The sequence below is a fragment of the Poecilia latipinna genome, unplaced genomic scaffold (genome assembly GCF_001443285.1).
Source record: "Poecilia latipinna isolate Pla-1442-1.1 unplaced genomic scaffold, P_latipinna-1.0 Scaffold1076, whole genome shotgun sequence".
Taxonomy (NCBI): domain Eukaryota; kingdom Metazoa; phylum Chordata; class Actinopteri; order Cyprinodontiformes; family Poeciliidae; genus Poecilia; species Poecilia latipinna.
Window position 1 is genome coordinate 77,739 of NW_015113692.1, and position 15,940 is coordinate 93,678.

General features: G+C 38.6%; 1 protein-coding gene across 1 annotated transcript in view; it reads right to left on the minus strand.

Moving 5' to 3' along the window:
- Positions 1–9,961: 9,961 nt before the first annotated feature.
- Positions 9,962–15,940, minus strand: part of trim44 (tripartite motif containing 44) — a 59,985-nt gene continuing 54,006 nt past the window's right edge. The window contains exon 6 of the mRNA XM_015051960.1: positions 9,962–12,247. Within this exon, the coding sequence (XP_014907446.1) occupies positions 12,163–12,247 (85 nt within the window). The 3' untranslated portion in view covers positions 9,962–12,162. The remainder of the gene's footprint in view (positions 12,248–15,940) is intronic.

Genomic DNA, 15,940 nt, shown 5'->3' on the forward strand with positions numbered 1-15,940 from the left:
GAGACAGCTACAGCTCTCACTTCACAGTCCCACTATGCTGCAAGATTTAGCAGGGCACTCAGAGGGGCGGTAGAAATTGGAACACATTCATCTCAATACCCGGCCTGACGCCACTAATGGATGTTAGTCACTTTTGGAGAGACAACGAGATCGAAGAACAATGGGCTTTCAGGCTCTTGTGGACATGAGACAAAAGCATAAATACCTTTAATCCCTTTCTGCTTCTGTGAGTATCATGCACAATTTAAGACTGAACAGCGTCTGAGAGCTTTCTCAACTTTCTCACGTTTAAGTTGCCTCCCTGTACCAGACGCAGGAATTCAGTTTGTAGCATATTTAATTTCCCTTTATTTCATCTCCACAGTGTCAGTTGTGTCATAATTCACATTCCTGGGCGGCAAATGAAAATGTACAACTATTAGAGTTTGAGATGTTTCTACCCCTTAACCTCCCGCAAAATTGCCTCCAGTCCTTTAAGTTATATTTACATAATTTCAAGTTGCATGTTTGCTAGTTGCATACTGAGCTCTATGTACACATTGAAAGATATTTCCTATCCCCAGTAGTTTTCACCAGCAGGTGCAGAATCTGCCAAATGGCTTGTTTACCGATTTATTCTCTGTCTCTCTATTTTTTAGGATTCAAAATGCTTCTCAGTTGAAACATTATTTGTTATGTTTCTTTCCACCTGTAAAGTACTTCTGTCTCTTCCTGCAGGAACATATCTCCCCTTGAGACTGCATACGCTATGCTTCATAAAGGAGAAGCAAAACCACAAAGCAAGTGATGAAAATATATATTCTGCCAATTTGCTGCTCCAGTTAAGAAGCCTAATAAAAAAAAAAGCAAGATTTTCACTCTGCACTGAAAAAAAGGGGCCCCAGTCTCTGAAGCAGGTGTTGAGACTTCCTAAAAAAAATTAAGAACATTCTCTGAATGAAACTGTTGGAGAAGAGCCATCTGAATAAATGTGTACCATTGTGGTATAAACTGTAAATGAGGGAAATTTCATAGACATAAAAGTCACTTCTTCTGAGTGATTTATGTAAACTTTACCCTTTTTTTCCCCCATTTTCTTTGACTTCTTTGCACAAAAAGTAGAAAAACAAACAAAACCTGGAAAATAGAAAGAGAAGTATTTTCTCCTATTATGTAGAGGTCATTGACATATCTGCACATCTGCAAGGGTCTATGTTTTTTTTTATCACATGCAGCTACACTGAAATGCAAATTTAGATGCGAAAAGTGCAGCGTAGAAGTTAAAGATCACGCTTTAAATACAATTCTAGACAACCATTCAAATTTACCAGTCCATTTTTCCAAAAATATTGTTAAGAAATTCAGGTAACATCTTTTATTGAGGCTGATTCAGCATACATGAATGTCTGCATGTTCAGTTCACATCTTACCAGTCGTGGATCCAATTAGGATGTGATTTCAAGCTGCTTGTCATCTTGATTAAGAAGTAACCATGGGGAGTCAGCGGAAGAAACACTGAGAGGGAGGGAAATACAAGGACAGACAATGATACCGATTATCACAGAAGAACTAAATGGAAAACATCCCCTTTGACAATGCTAATTTTTACTGATGCTGATATTTGTTTACTTATTTCTCTGAGCATTTTTAGGCCAGTTGATATTAAAACATTTCAAAATCCCTTGAAATATGTATCTACGTATATATATATATGGATACATACACTTGCACAGACACACCAATATATATATTTTTTTCCTTTTTTCTATTTTTTTTTTTTACACACACTGCATGTTAGTTACATGCTGCAGATGACAAACATACTGAAAGTCATGCTTCATTTTTATTCCACTTCATAATTATCTTGTGTTGGTCTGTCACATATTCCAGTAAAATATGCCGCAGCTTGTGCTCACAAAGTGACAAAAATGAGGAACAATTAAAGGAAGTGGGATACTATTGCGCAATACACCTGAACTCCATGGGCCAATTGAGCTCTTGTCAAGCTTTTGTTGTTCTTTGTCTATAATCACAGTGCCATCTGTAGAAAAAAAAATCTCAATCCCTGGACCAAACAAGGGAGCCGATTTGTTTTTGTGATTGCAGATGGCATTTCACTGCCATCATCATAAAAAGCCTAGAAAATTGCAACTTCTTTTTATACAAGTGACTTCTCACTAAATCTCTACGAACAATAGCCAACTGCCTACTGACGATAACACTTTTTTCTTTTTAAGCCACGATTGTGGGGAACCCTCTTTTAAATCCATGCTTCAGTAGATTAGTTAGTTCTTACAAGCTCTTAACAATAGTAAAAAAATGAAAAACTTCCTATCACTGAGTCACTTTTCTCAGCTTTGGGATGAAACTTTGATCATATTAACGTTCTCTAGCTCCACTAGCAGTTCAGGTTTTCTCTTAGGATTCTTCTGTGTTTCTCCTGTTGTAAGTGGATGTGAAGTTTTGCTGAAAACGAGTCAGTGAAAGGTGCTTTGCCACACCAAAACAGACACAAACACGCTGCATTTAATTTAATCCTTGCACTGAATTTAAGACTAAGTTTGCATATTTTAAAGAACCATCCTTTTCTGGACAATAAATCAAACTGCCTCATTTTTGACATACAACAACAACAACAAAAATCCTCAGATATTCCTTTCTCCTCACCAAATACTACCCTTGATTTATCTAGGATCATTACCACTGTAAAGTATCCTGTCTTTTCAAGGATGCCGTGATGAATGGAAGGCACTGATTCCAGGGCCCAATTTCAGAGAAACCTATTTGCGCGGCAGCTGGCATTTAGCTCTGCTATTTGCATGCATGTGGGTCTACAAATTCAGCATTTAATCTCGTTGCATCAGAGTAAAGAGAAACAAATAAATTGAACAGATAACGCTGAGCCCCTGGGGTAATATGACGGCCAACTCAATATAGTCAGTTGTCAAGCTGCTCTACTTATACTGTATATGTAAATGAGTTGCCGCGTCGACCAGAATACAAAAATACTCTGCTGTTTTTTTGGTGGATCCATTATTCTGACAGTGTTGAGCGTTTATCTGCACTATCATACAATAAATACTAAATTTGACTAAACCTACTGCTCCATCCATCCATCCATCCATCCATTCCATTCCATTCCATTCCATTATTGTCTGTAATATCAAATACATTACCCTCTCCAAATCACAATCAATGGCACTTGCACCCCTAACATTCAACCTTCATGGACACTCTCGCTTCAGTCTGGCTAAGCTTGAGCTGTTTAGTGAAGAAAAATGGGTCAGGATTTGAGTTTCTATGTGCCAAATTGGTAGTTGCATATAACCGAACGACTTGCAGCTCTGCCGGCAGGGAAGCAGTGCTTCCATAAAGTACCGACTCATCGAAGGCAAGTGACCAGCCTGATTTTATAAACATTTATTCCTAAAGGAAAATTCCTTTTACTTCTATTACAGAGATGCAAACAACTTTTTTTGTTGTTGAATTATTACCTACAATCCAAATGAAATGCATTTAAGATTGTGGATTTAATGAGAAAAATAGCTTAAGGAATACAAAAATTGTTCAAAGGCACTGCATGCTATTATAAAAGAATAGAAGTTATTTTAAACACTTTTAATACCAGTTGTGCAGTTCAGTATAGAAGGTGATATACTAGCAGAGTAAATTGTAATTCTGCAGCTTTTGTGGTGTGTAATAATCCATTATTAAACTGAGCTGTGATGTGAGTTTTGTAAGAACGAATCAGGGTTGAATAAAGCAGATTAACAATGCCGCATGCTGCTGCTGTATGGGATTATGCATTGATAATTATTGAATTGTGACTGCGTACAAAGAAAGAGGTTTTGTTTCCAAGTAAATGACTGTATACTTTATATATTTAGTTCTGATAAAAATACAGAGCTGTGAGGATGGATTTGGGTTAATGTGACTCTGATCACTGTAAATTCAATATAACACAATTCAATTCACTTGATGGGAATTAAATGTACCTTATTCAATTTTCTCCAAAGCGTTGTTGTAGGGCCTATATTACTTTTTAAGAAGCTGTGATGTCATCTTTTCCCCTCATCTGTTAACTTTATTTTTTTAGACCAGGGCATGATATAATTAGTTTTTTTAAGATCTTTTAGCTTATGTTATATCATTAAGCAGCTGTTTAAATTATTCTACAAGTCCTTAAGTCGTGCATTAATCTGGAACAACAAAATAAGGTCATTACTTTATCACATAAGCAAAGTTCGGTTTGGAAAGCCTTAAGAAATTAAATACACCCTTGAAAAATCTTTATCTGTTTATGGAACCTGACATTGTTTGATTGTCAAAAACATTAAGTATGCCTGAAATAAAAGAAAGCAATAAAAAAGAAATCTATAAATGCTAAGAAACACCAGGTCTGATTTGGCATCTGACCCAATGGAAAATTGAATGAAACGTTGTGACAACGTTAAATGCATCCGGTTTGGGAAAAAATACAAATGGAAATCTTTTACTCACAAAAGCGTACCCACGATCAGGGCTCAAAGGTACAGACAAAAATTAAAGAGTAAAACTGTAATCTTGTCTGAGCTTGTTTGAGCAGCTGGCTTGTGTTAATACTTGCAGGATTTCTGGTAAATACTTCCGCGTGAATACTCACTCTCCTGTGAGTCTGGTGGTCCGTAGGCGGACACAGGGGCGCAGCTCTGCACTTCCTGAGGTGCATGTGGACACATTAACTACAGCACACAGAGACCTGTCATTTTACTAGTAACTTAAGCCAGTCTGCAAATTTACAAGCCTCCTCTTGATAGACTGACATAACTTTAATGTCCATCAATCACTTTAAAAAGCGTTTTTCATCCCTACACATCTTTATCCTTGTCCCTCTTTGTTTTCTGTCCCAGAGAGCTTTCTTTTCTGCTTCTCCAGTTTTAGTTTACTGTGATAACACAATTCAAACAAACAAAAAAGAAAAAAAAGCACCCCAGCGCGTTCTTGGCTAGGATTTATTTCTCCACCATTGTTTTGGTGACGCCACTATTGCAGCGCCCCTAAGCATCGCATTTAGTGCATACCCACTTTTTTCACCACTGGACGAACCGTGTGTCACGTCAAAATTGGATCGGAGCGTGAAGAGTCCGATGCAAGTGCTGTGGGGTTGGCCTTAATTTTTCAAATATTTTTCACAGCCCTGTAAACAGGAGTAAACATATTGCGATATTCGTTGTACATTGACTGTTTAACACATGCAACTGCTGGAAAATAAATCATCGTGTCCATGACTTCATTGATGCTTTCCATGCAATGTCACTTGCTTTTCACAGTGTTTACAAAGCATCCGCCGGAAATGCACAAGATAATTTAGCCTGAGCTGCTTCGATGTGTCCCACACAGCCATCTAACGAACCCAATTAAAAGAGCAGCACAAGTTGGATGGTAAAATCTACCCCCCATAAAATTGTTAATGCCACCCGTCTCATCAAACGTGGAGACATGTATCTAATCTCACTGGCAAAGGGCAGACCTTCAGGCCAGACTGCCACACCTTCCTCCCCTCAGGCCAGTCCAGAGCAATTACGATTACTACTTCACACACAGACCTGTGTCACCCACGCAATTAACAAGCTCTGGAGAAGCCTGGGCAACCAGCAAGGGGCAGGCTGTGTACACAGCATGAATAATGAGAGGAATGACGAAGGATCGAAGGGGGAAAGGAAAACATCACACCAGGTTGCCAGGCTTTGGTGCACTAAATGCTCTCAGGTCTTTAAGATTTTAAAGCCACATTTCCGAGCCCATATACCACTTTCACACCGCAATTTAAACATAATGCATTTCAGTTTTAAAGATCCTTTGTGTGTTGACATTTTGTAAAGCGAGCCTGCAAATGCGATCATTTTCCTCCCACTCTACATTCTGCATTCATCCTTGTTGCGAGGATTATTCATCACAGCTGTGACACGGGGAGCGTAATGTGTTACAGCTCTCACTGGGAAAACACGAACTGTTATCTGTGTGGAATGTTCATTTTATTCAGAGGCGCGTTTGATTATCAGGCGAAGAAAACATAGCACCCTGGTTTCTCTTCAAGCTGCAGCCAGGGCATCTGGATCAACATCTCTTATTGCCTTGGAATGGCCAGTTTTACTTCTTCACTAGCATTACTTTCAAAGCAGGTTTCTAAAAAAACCTCTTGAAGCACATTTAAAGGTAAACGACTGGGGAAAAAATTATTTCACTAAATTGTGTCATACTAGCTGATCAGATATTAAATTTTCCACTTTAAACTTATAACTGTGTAAACCCATGTTATCCTAAATGATCTAAATTGAACTCATCAGCCCTGCAAGTTATTTGGCTATTTCTTAGAAATGTGACCATATTCACTTTTCCCATTTTAAACGCTGCTGGAAACTGACTCATCTATTGGTCTTTTGATCTCTGTATCCTTTTAGTCTCACCCCCTCATTTCAGCCTCTATAATTCTCACTACTCACTTAAGTGGGATGCCGAAAAAGACCGCATCGGGGATGGGGAGAGGAGCCTTAAGGTACCTCTGCTGAATTGAGTATCATAGAGCGATGGGGGCTGTCGAAAGCAGAGATGGATTCCATGGCCTGTCTCGTCTCCACCCAGTCATTGTTCATGAGGCCGAGTTGCCAGAGAGCTGTCTGTACCTGCCACTTTTGACAGATACCTACTGTCAGTCAGTCTGGGATGGTCTACAGTCTCCATCCTGCTATAGCAGGAACTCATATGAGTCACAAATTCAACGACCAGGGGAAAAAAAAAAAAAAAAAATCCATCTCTGTTAATATTTCACAGATGTGCCGCATATGCCTAAAATTGAAAAGAGAGAAGAAAAAACAGTAGCGCACACTGAGACCATCTTTCAGTTCAACAGGTTTTTATCAACAAGGACATAAAAAATAAACCATCATAAGATAATTTTAGACCTTTTTACTTACCCTAAACTATTCTATAATGAGAGAAGGGAAGCTCAAACACTTAAAATGTGCAACTTCTTTTTTTCTTCTTCTTCTGAATAGTGCAAGTCTGATGATGTTCCTCTTTCTGTGGCCACATTTCCTTTTTTATGGAGCAAAAATGCAGTCCAGATTTAAAACCCCTACAAGTTAAAACAGGGGAGAAAAACTTACACTTAAAAACACAATTTTTCATTGGCCACGATAAATCAAGCCAGGTATTTCAGCGTGATCGCCAGCGGTTGCTTTTTCTGCAGCTCTACATTGAATGACTTCAAAATCTAAGCTTAAATTCCAACAATAATGGCTATTTTATTGACTTTGTGCATTTTTGTGTGAATGTGAAGAGAGAAAGGGGAAAAATAAAATAAGAAAGCACATTAACTGTGAGTCAAGCAATACATTTTCTTCAGTGATAAAAACAGATAGCGTAGGCGTGGCTCACTGCATAATAGCTGTTTTTTTGTTGGTTTTTTTTTTTTACACATGAATACATATTTTTAAGCACATGGGATGCACACACATCTGTCTGAAACTGTTTTTCCTGGGGTAAAGAAATCAGAATTTTCGCCATCTCTTCCACTGCAATAAACAGAATCATTAAGGTGTGTCATAACAGGTTTTTTGTTAATCTGCTTCATTACCTTGAAGCCGCAGACTCCGACCGGCTTCTTATAAGGATGCCAGAGAAACAGGCTCCATTAGAGGCAGCAATCAAGCTGCTTCACCACTAGCACGCATGTCACGTAGCTAATTCAATCTCACAAGCCATGAAGCAATTAATTTATGTCAATACAAATACACAAATAGTCCTTTTTGGCCCCATCAGGAGAGCGGAGGGTCTTAAGGCGGTACTTCTGTTTATTAGCACATCCTTGTGCCTCTGTGTGAACATGCTCAGTCATGTGGACCTGGAAGAGCAGGTGTAATTGGGTGTGGAGTGGAGGGGGAGGAGGATAAAAAGCAACCCTGTGGTCTCGCTGCCTAAATGAGATCAGACAATCTTCTTCTTTCCATTTCCTCCACTGACAAGATGCACATTGTCCCCCTTTCAGGTTCTTTATTATTGCTTTGATCATACGAAATGAATATAAAGAGTGGATTATTATTCTCTTTTTGAAGGCACCTGTGCTTGGAGCATACTGCGACAAAGTATTCCACCTCTTACAGATGTTGCTTTTCTTGAAACATTGCAAATAAATGTTACTATTAGAAAGCTATAACGCTGGTAAATACTAAATATGTGTTTTTTCGTATTCATTTGGTGAAATAAACCCACCAGGCCTGATGAGAAGATTGCCTCCTAAATCTAATAACAGGGTGTGCCACCTTTAGGAGCATCAACTGCCATTAAGTTGCTGTGACAAGACTGCAAAATGAATACTGGGAAATCATTTAAAATCTGCGTTTTGTATTTATTCAGGTCATCTTTGTCTGATGTGAAAGATATTTGAAGATCTGAAACATTAAAGCGCAACAAGAAGAAATCTTTAGAGGAGGGAAGTACTTTGGCACATTGCTGTATCTGCAGACAACTGCAACAGAAATTCTCGCAAGGTGAATTTAAATGCACCAGGGCACAGTCATCAGGGTACTAGCCTATGAGCACCTAAGGTCAAGAGCTAAGCTCAGAAGAAAATGTAAAATTGTCCATTTCCAACAGGGTAGCAAGCAGCGGTGGCTAAATAAGTATCTGTGAATCAATGTATTAGGGCCGGTTTCTCCATTATAGGCAGAGAGGATGAAACGGCTCAGATAGGAGAACAGGTGTGGCACTAATGCGCACCAGATGGCGCGTCTGTCAAGAGATGAGATGAAGAAAATAAACAGCAAAGACACAAATGGTTTCAGATTGAGTTCAGGAGTTGATCAGCATTTTTTTTTTTTTTTGGCTTGTTTGGAGGCAAGGATTTTGGTTAAATACATCAGTCTCTCTGGGCAGAGAGAGAGGAGAGGAAACCCCAAAGATCGCTCAGGCTCTGCCTTCCCCCTGCTCCTAAACATCTTATTCCCAGTCCTATCTGGATGTGCTGCTGCTTTGAATTTTAATGAAGAAAGAACTTGAAATTCTCCCCATCCTGAATTCTTCTTTAAGCCACTTCATCACTCTTCCTGTCTCCATCAATCATAGAAAAATCTTACATGGCTGTAAGGGTTTCTTTTTTTTTTTTGCTGATACCACCGACTCGGTTGACTGGTTGACAGATGCTTTTCAGCTGTTTCCCCGAGTTTTGCATGAGTCAAATAAAATACAATACAATTTCTTAAAATGGAAACATAAATGTCATCTACCTCCAGTTTTAAGAAGCAGACTGTTTATTTATAGATTTAAAACCAAAACAGACAAATTACAACAGAACAGTCAGACTCCTGCCTGCTGTCACAATAACAATACAGAATAAGATCTTGCTGTTTTTTTTTTTTTTTTTTTCAATCGGCTGTTGACACATTAACAAATCCCTCGAGTAGGTATACAACTTTAGTACATTTCTGAGCAGCATTACTGTAGTGAAAAAAAGGATTTTGAAACCCATCCCAAATATCAACAGCATTTCAGTTCAGATATTAAGGCAACAGAATGAATCACAATAAAAAAAACAAACAAAAAAACAAATTGCTGATATGAACACAAAACTGTGGCAATGCATCATGAGTGACAGCTGCGACTCAGCAGGTCAAGGTAGAAAGTGCATTCGCATCTTTGGACTGCAATCCGTCATACGCTGCTGACGGGTCGAGAGTAATGAAGCTTTACGTTACAGTACACATGGAGCTGGTAAATGCAGAAACGCTGTTTTTGCACAGCTAAATTGAAGCTTCCTTTAAAAGATTCAGCAACATTTACTAGTCAATAGGTGTCGGAACACACCTTGAGTTTTATAAATCATCCAAGAAACACAAGAGGAACAAATCTAAAAACATTTTTAAACAGCAAATGCAGAAGTGAAGGCCACAGTATGGCACAGAACAAAACACCAATTATTTTATTTTATTTTTGCTTTGTTTCCCCCTTTTTCAATCAAAATACCACCCTTGTACACAGATGAACGTAAAACTGGCCAGAGATCAAATCTGGGCAAATTTTTCCTTTTTGCCAGTTAATTAAATGAATAACAACTGAGAACTTTCACCATTGTGAACTACAGATGCATCAACAAACAGCATGAACATGGATTACTTTTGTGTTTCAGTTAAAAATCAGATGAAAGATGGGTTTGGACATGGGCTGGGCTAAAATCCTCAAGTTATGATAAACTTGAACACAAACATCATGGCTTTATTGTATTCGCAAAATTTTTTTTTTTAACAAAACATCTGTATCACCTAAATTCTCACTGAATAATTTCATTCATTAACTATGAATTACTCCAACTCTAAACTGAGCTTAGCTTAATAACAGGGGCTGTTGGTGATCGTTTAGCTTCCCAAAGTTTAATTGGAAATGTTTCCAAGCTGCCAAATTCATCTGTTTTTGTACGAAAGGAAACAGAGTTCAGCCAGCTGAACAGCAGCAGGCAGGGGCAGTGATCCAGTTCCTGTCGCACTTTGTCTTGCACCTAAACAAAAAGACTCAAAACAGTTTGAATGGTGTGCTGGAAAATGTTAGCAGTTTGAAACCACAGCTTTTTATAACCTTGGAATAATTTGATAATGGAAACCAGCCCATGCCTGTAAGGAACACATACTTTGATGGTTACAGCTGAAGAAAAAATATTTACATACACTGCATAAAACATCAAATTTTTAAAATCCCAGCATATCTAGAGACTTGCTTTTTTTTCCTTTCTTTTTTTGTTAATCTCTTCAAGTTCTGTAGTTTACATACACAAAGGTATAAAGGCCTTTCAAGCACTTAGGAAACCCCAGATGATGATATAAAGGCTTTGTAAGCTTCCGGATAATTCACAACATTTGAATTACGCAGAGGCAAACACGTGGATGTATTTTAAGGCAACATCTCAAAAGTGCTGCTTCGTTGTATGATATTGTGCACAGAGAAATGTATCTTCTAGTTGCTGCTGAGTGAGAACTGCAGAGGGGAGTGGTACATTTCACAACATAAGAGGGAAAGAAAGACCAGGAGATGGAAATACTAAATCAACATCTCCACACATCGTCCAAGAAGCTAAAGCTTGGGCTCAAATGGGTCTTTCAAATGGACAAGAACCTTAATCATACTGGCAAATTAGTTACAAACTGGACTAAGGACAAAGTGTTTTGGAAGTGGTCACTACAAAGTGCTGAACTCCATACCATTAAAAAAATTGTGGGGGCAGCAAATTACTGAAGGAAAGAAAACCCAAGATGAACCGACGGTCATCTGTCAGTCATCAATATTTTCCATTAGACCCAAGACATGAATATTTCTATCAAATTTTAGAACAATTTGTTTTAAAATAGCAATAAAAAATATCTTGCATGTTATTTAGCAAATTCAAATAATTTTGTTAATCATTGTTAAAAAAAAGGAAAATATAGTTTTTAAACAGTGAATGTAAATATCTGTCCCAATTAACATGCATCATGTAATTCCTTAAATTCTGAAAGAGCAGCCCATTTTTAATTCTGTTCTCTTTTCCATGGCATATAGTTCCTAAAAGGAAAAAAAAAATCAGCAATGGACAAATTTGGAACCAGGAGGCCAGACCTCAAAGTAAACTAGAAATTGGTATCGGCCAGTCAAAGTCCGATCAGTGCACCACTAGACGTAATAAAATCTCTTTAAGATATAAGGCTGAATGGCAGAACCATAATTATATTCCAAATAGACGAGGAGTGTAACTCACTGCATCACATACTTTTGTTTTTCTAACATCTGTTGAGCTTAACAGCTGCTTTTCACAGCTGCCTGCCCAAACTCCTATCTGAATCAGCCAGGCTCACCAGTGAGCCACAAATCTGGTTGGTTGTGAAAATTGAGCCTGATGGTAATTGATTGCACATAACTTCAGCGCTTCAATTAAAGAAAGTTTGTAGCAAGCGAGAAATTAGGGGAAAAAAAAGTTTGAGTGTGGAAAAGCTGTGGCCATCCATATTTGTCACTGCAGCCTCCTCTCAAGGTCACTGCTGTGGAAGGGAGGGGAGGCGGGAGAGTGGTGGGTGGAAATGACTGACAGAGAAGGGGCCGGCCTGACGGCTCAACTGGGCTGATGGTGGGCTGAAGCAAATCGTCAAGGACAGGTAGATGCACGAGGAGTCTGGTCCGCTCACATCACGGGGCGTGGTCCATGGACGGTCCAGAATCATTGTCTTCAAGGTCCCGTGGGTCCATGGGGTTCGCCCTTGGCTCCGGCACCCTGCAAGAAGGAAAAGAAAAACAGAGATAAACATGACACTGGTTGCAGAGCTCCAGCTGCTTTTTCTCCTCCCTTCCTTCACAACCACCTGCATGTAGCCTCGCAAACACAAACTCCAGCCCCGTGATGATAAATTACGGAAATATAATAAACCTCTGCAAAATGCAATCAGCTTCAATCAAGCGTCGCCTTAAGCAGAAATCATTCATTCAGTCAGTGTTATATTAGTGCGACAGAGACAAAGTGATAGCTGAATTGCAGGGACCTGTGGTAATCTGAACCAGGCTGATAGATTCAATTTCACTTGAGACAGTCTACACTAATCATATGCTCTAATTGAACAGTGCAGCGAGGACGGCAGAGCCCTGCTGCCTGCTGCTCCATGAAAGGCAACTCTCCTGTAATGTTACTTGCCAGTCATCAATATTTTCCAATTACAACTGTAGCACGGTGATCCACCTTCAAAAGATTACACCTGCGAGTTTTTCTAAACACTTCTTAATTAACTTTATCGCGTTTATGCCGTTTCAGGCGATTCTATTTTTGACATTTTAATTGGGTACTATTTAATCAGAATGTTCAAACTTATACGGTTCTGAACAGCTTGTGGATTCATTTGTGAGTTCTAACAATAGGAGCCATGCAAACCACATTTTAAAAAGGAAGCACAATTGCTAAAAAGCTTTTCTGAGAACTCTTCTGAAAACATTCCTGTTTCACAGGGGGGGGGGGGAAGCGATATTTCTCATCGTTCATTATACATTTTGAGGGAGCAAATCATCCCAGTTCAGCCTGCAGTAAAAATCTCAAGAGGAGAATGTTGCATGCAGGATTCGAGAATATAACCGCTCACTTTTTATGTAATTTTTCTATTGTTCGAGGTCAGGTACTTTCAAGTGTTATTGAATCTGAAACATACAGGATCTTAGTGAAGTATTCATACTGCTTCAAATTCAAATTAACACAGTATAGTCACAAAGCTCAATTTATTTCACAGGGACTTTATGTGATACTTAAACACTCGGACATGAAGAATTGTCAACTGAAAAGAAGACATGGTTACAATAAAATCACCTATTTTTAAGTCACAGCTCTCAAAATGATTTATGTCTGGACTTTGACTAGACTGTTCTAAGTCATGAATATGCTGTGATCTAAACAATTCCAATTTTATAAAATCCTAACTGAATGCATTTACATTTTTTTTGTTGAATGTTTGAGAAAAGTGCATATCTTTCTATCCTGGGCAAACCCAAATGCAAAAAAACAAACAAACAAACAAACAAAAAAAACAGAAAGAAAAGGAAATAAAAATAGGGTCTAATTAAAGTGTGCATACTCACACATGAAAGACAAAGTGCAATAACATTATGGCACATCAAAGAACAAAATTAAAATGGTTACAAGACTTTAATTCCTTATCTTTGTCAATGTGGCAACTTAGAAGGCCGTCCATTTGTTAGTTTTTGTTCAAGCTGTTTGAAATTCAGAGCACAAAGCAGTTCGCAAAAGTTGTCTGAGTTTTACCTCATTCTCAAACACAACTTCATCCTGTCTGAGTTGACTGTTTTGGTAAAACCTCAGCAAATTTGAGTGAGAGCAGTACATTTTTCTTGACTCTCCTAATTACCAAATAAGTTCCCCTTTTCTTTGTGTAATCAAGAAACAGTCGTATGGCAAAATGTAAAGCCATTGGAGGCAAATTAATTAATTATATTTAGGTAGTCTTAGGACAAAGAGATGCATGAGCTTTTTTGTCATTTCCACAATATACAGACCCTTTAACTTGAGAAAAAAAAAAAAAAAAAAAAAAAAAAAACAGACTAAAAATTTGAAAAAAGAGGGGGAAAAAAAAAGGGGTTTTACAAAANGTTATTTAAGGAAAAAAAAAGGGGAGGGTTTTTTTTTAGTTCCCCCAATAAAAAAACCCTTAAAATAAAAAAAAAAAAAAAAAAAAAAAAAAAAAAAAACAGCTACAAATTTGATAAGTAGTGGAGGAGAAAAAAGGAGCTTTAACATAAAGTGTAGGTCGGCTGCTAATAAACCTCTTAAGTTAGGGTCTCTGCTTCACTCTCTTTCTGAGTCTGTTCATTTTCTCTGTCCTAAATAAAACCAATTTCCCTGTGTGTGTATGTGTGTGTCCCAACGACTGAGTTCCTTCCCTCTATGACTTATTCATGAGCTTTAATGCAGTCAATGTTTTATTGATCAGGAACCATCATTGCCTCCTCCTTCTGATGTGACCATGGCCTGTGGAAAAAAGAGGAGAGCTGACGGCTGGGAGGCTGGCTGGAGAGCTGGCTGGGGCTTCACTGAAACATACCTGGTGCCCTACAGGGTGATGGATGGCAGTGGCCATTGTGTGTGGAAATCTGGAACATTGTGAGAGTGTGTGCGACAAGGAATGAGAAAAAGATAAGGGTTTAGATAGGTCTGATCGAGTGGAAGAAAGCTAATCTTACTAATGTCTCCTCTTTGAGTGAAACAGAAATGCTTCTCTGATTGCCCTAAGAGAAACCCATCGCTCATGGGAGAAAACCTCAGGCTCGTGGTAAAGAAACAAAGGATGGGAGTGTGTCTGATGCTCCCCAGACTTTGACTTTTGTCTCCTGCTTTCCATTTTCAATTTGGCCTCAACCTTGTTGAGCTAGCTGGAAAAGAGAGAATGGATGGGTGCTTGCCCTGATTAAGTTTGAATTTGCTATTCTTGAGCGAGAAAATGCAGTGCTCTTAAGTCATCATCCGGAAACCCTCCAATCTCACTGTCGCAGCCTAGCTGGCTCAATCCAGCCTCATTGCTATATGAATAATCATACTGCAGTAGCTGGGAAATGCTTTATGAGCCTCCGAGGTGCGTGCATGTGTATATGTGTATAAAGATGGAGAGATGAGAAAAGGAGTAGTTGAAGAGCAAACTGGGAACTGCCCTTAGGGGAGAGAGGTTTTTCTTGATTAAGCAAGGAAGTTAAACGAGAATAAGGCCATGTACATAGACCCCATGGCAATCATCCAGAGGAAAAAAAAAAAAAAAAAACTATTCCAATTTGCATTCTCAGACAGAAGTGATGCCATCTTATGCATATTCCATCACATAGGAAGGCTGAACCCATCCCTTTAAGCCCTGAGGCATTATGAAGCTTTTTCTAATGAGAGAAGATCCTTGATGGTTACTTAAAGAGCCCAAGAGAGCAGATTTTTCCCCTATGTTCTTGAGAAGCAATCCACTTGGCTTACAACTTCAGTAGCTTAAAACTGCATGGGATGAACATTATGGAAGAAAACTAAACACGAGAGATTAATTCCAAGAAATTGTCCGGAATTGGATGATGTTCTTGATTGGCCCTAAAGTGCGAACCAACTGGTCAAAATTGAAAACAATCTGATCTTTGCCCAGTCAGCCACATGTACCACTTGTTGGAGTGATGACTCAAAATTAGCTTTGTTCAGTATCTACAAGATGTTGGCGGTGAGTTCAGAAGAAAAAGGAAACTGCACTTTATGCAACTTCTCTGCAATTCAAGAAAGCTATGAGAGAGTGGGAGAGAGCAAGACTTTCAGTAGATAATGGCAAGGCTCAGAGTACTGCAAAACGGCTTCAAAATTACATCATGGAACATACTGAACATGGAAATATTTAGACTTTAAGAAATGTCAGTTATAATGGTGAGCAACCATTTTATATATATATATATA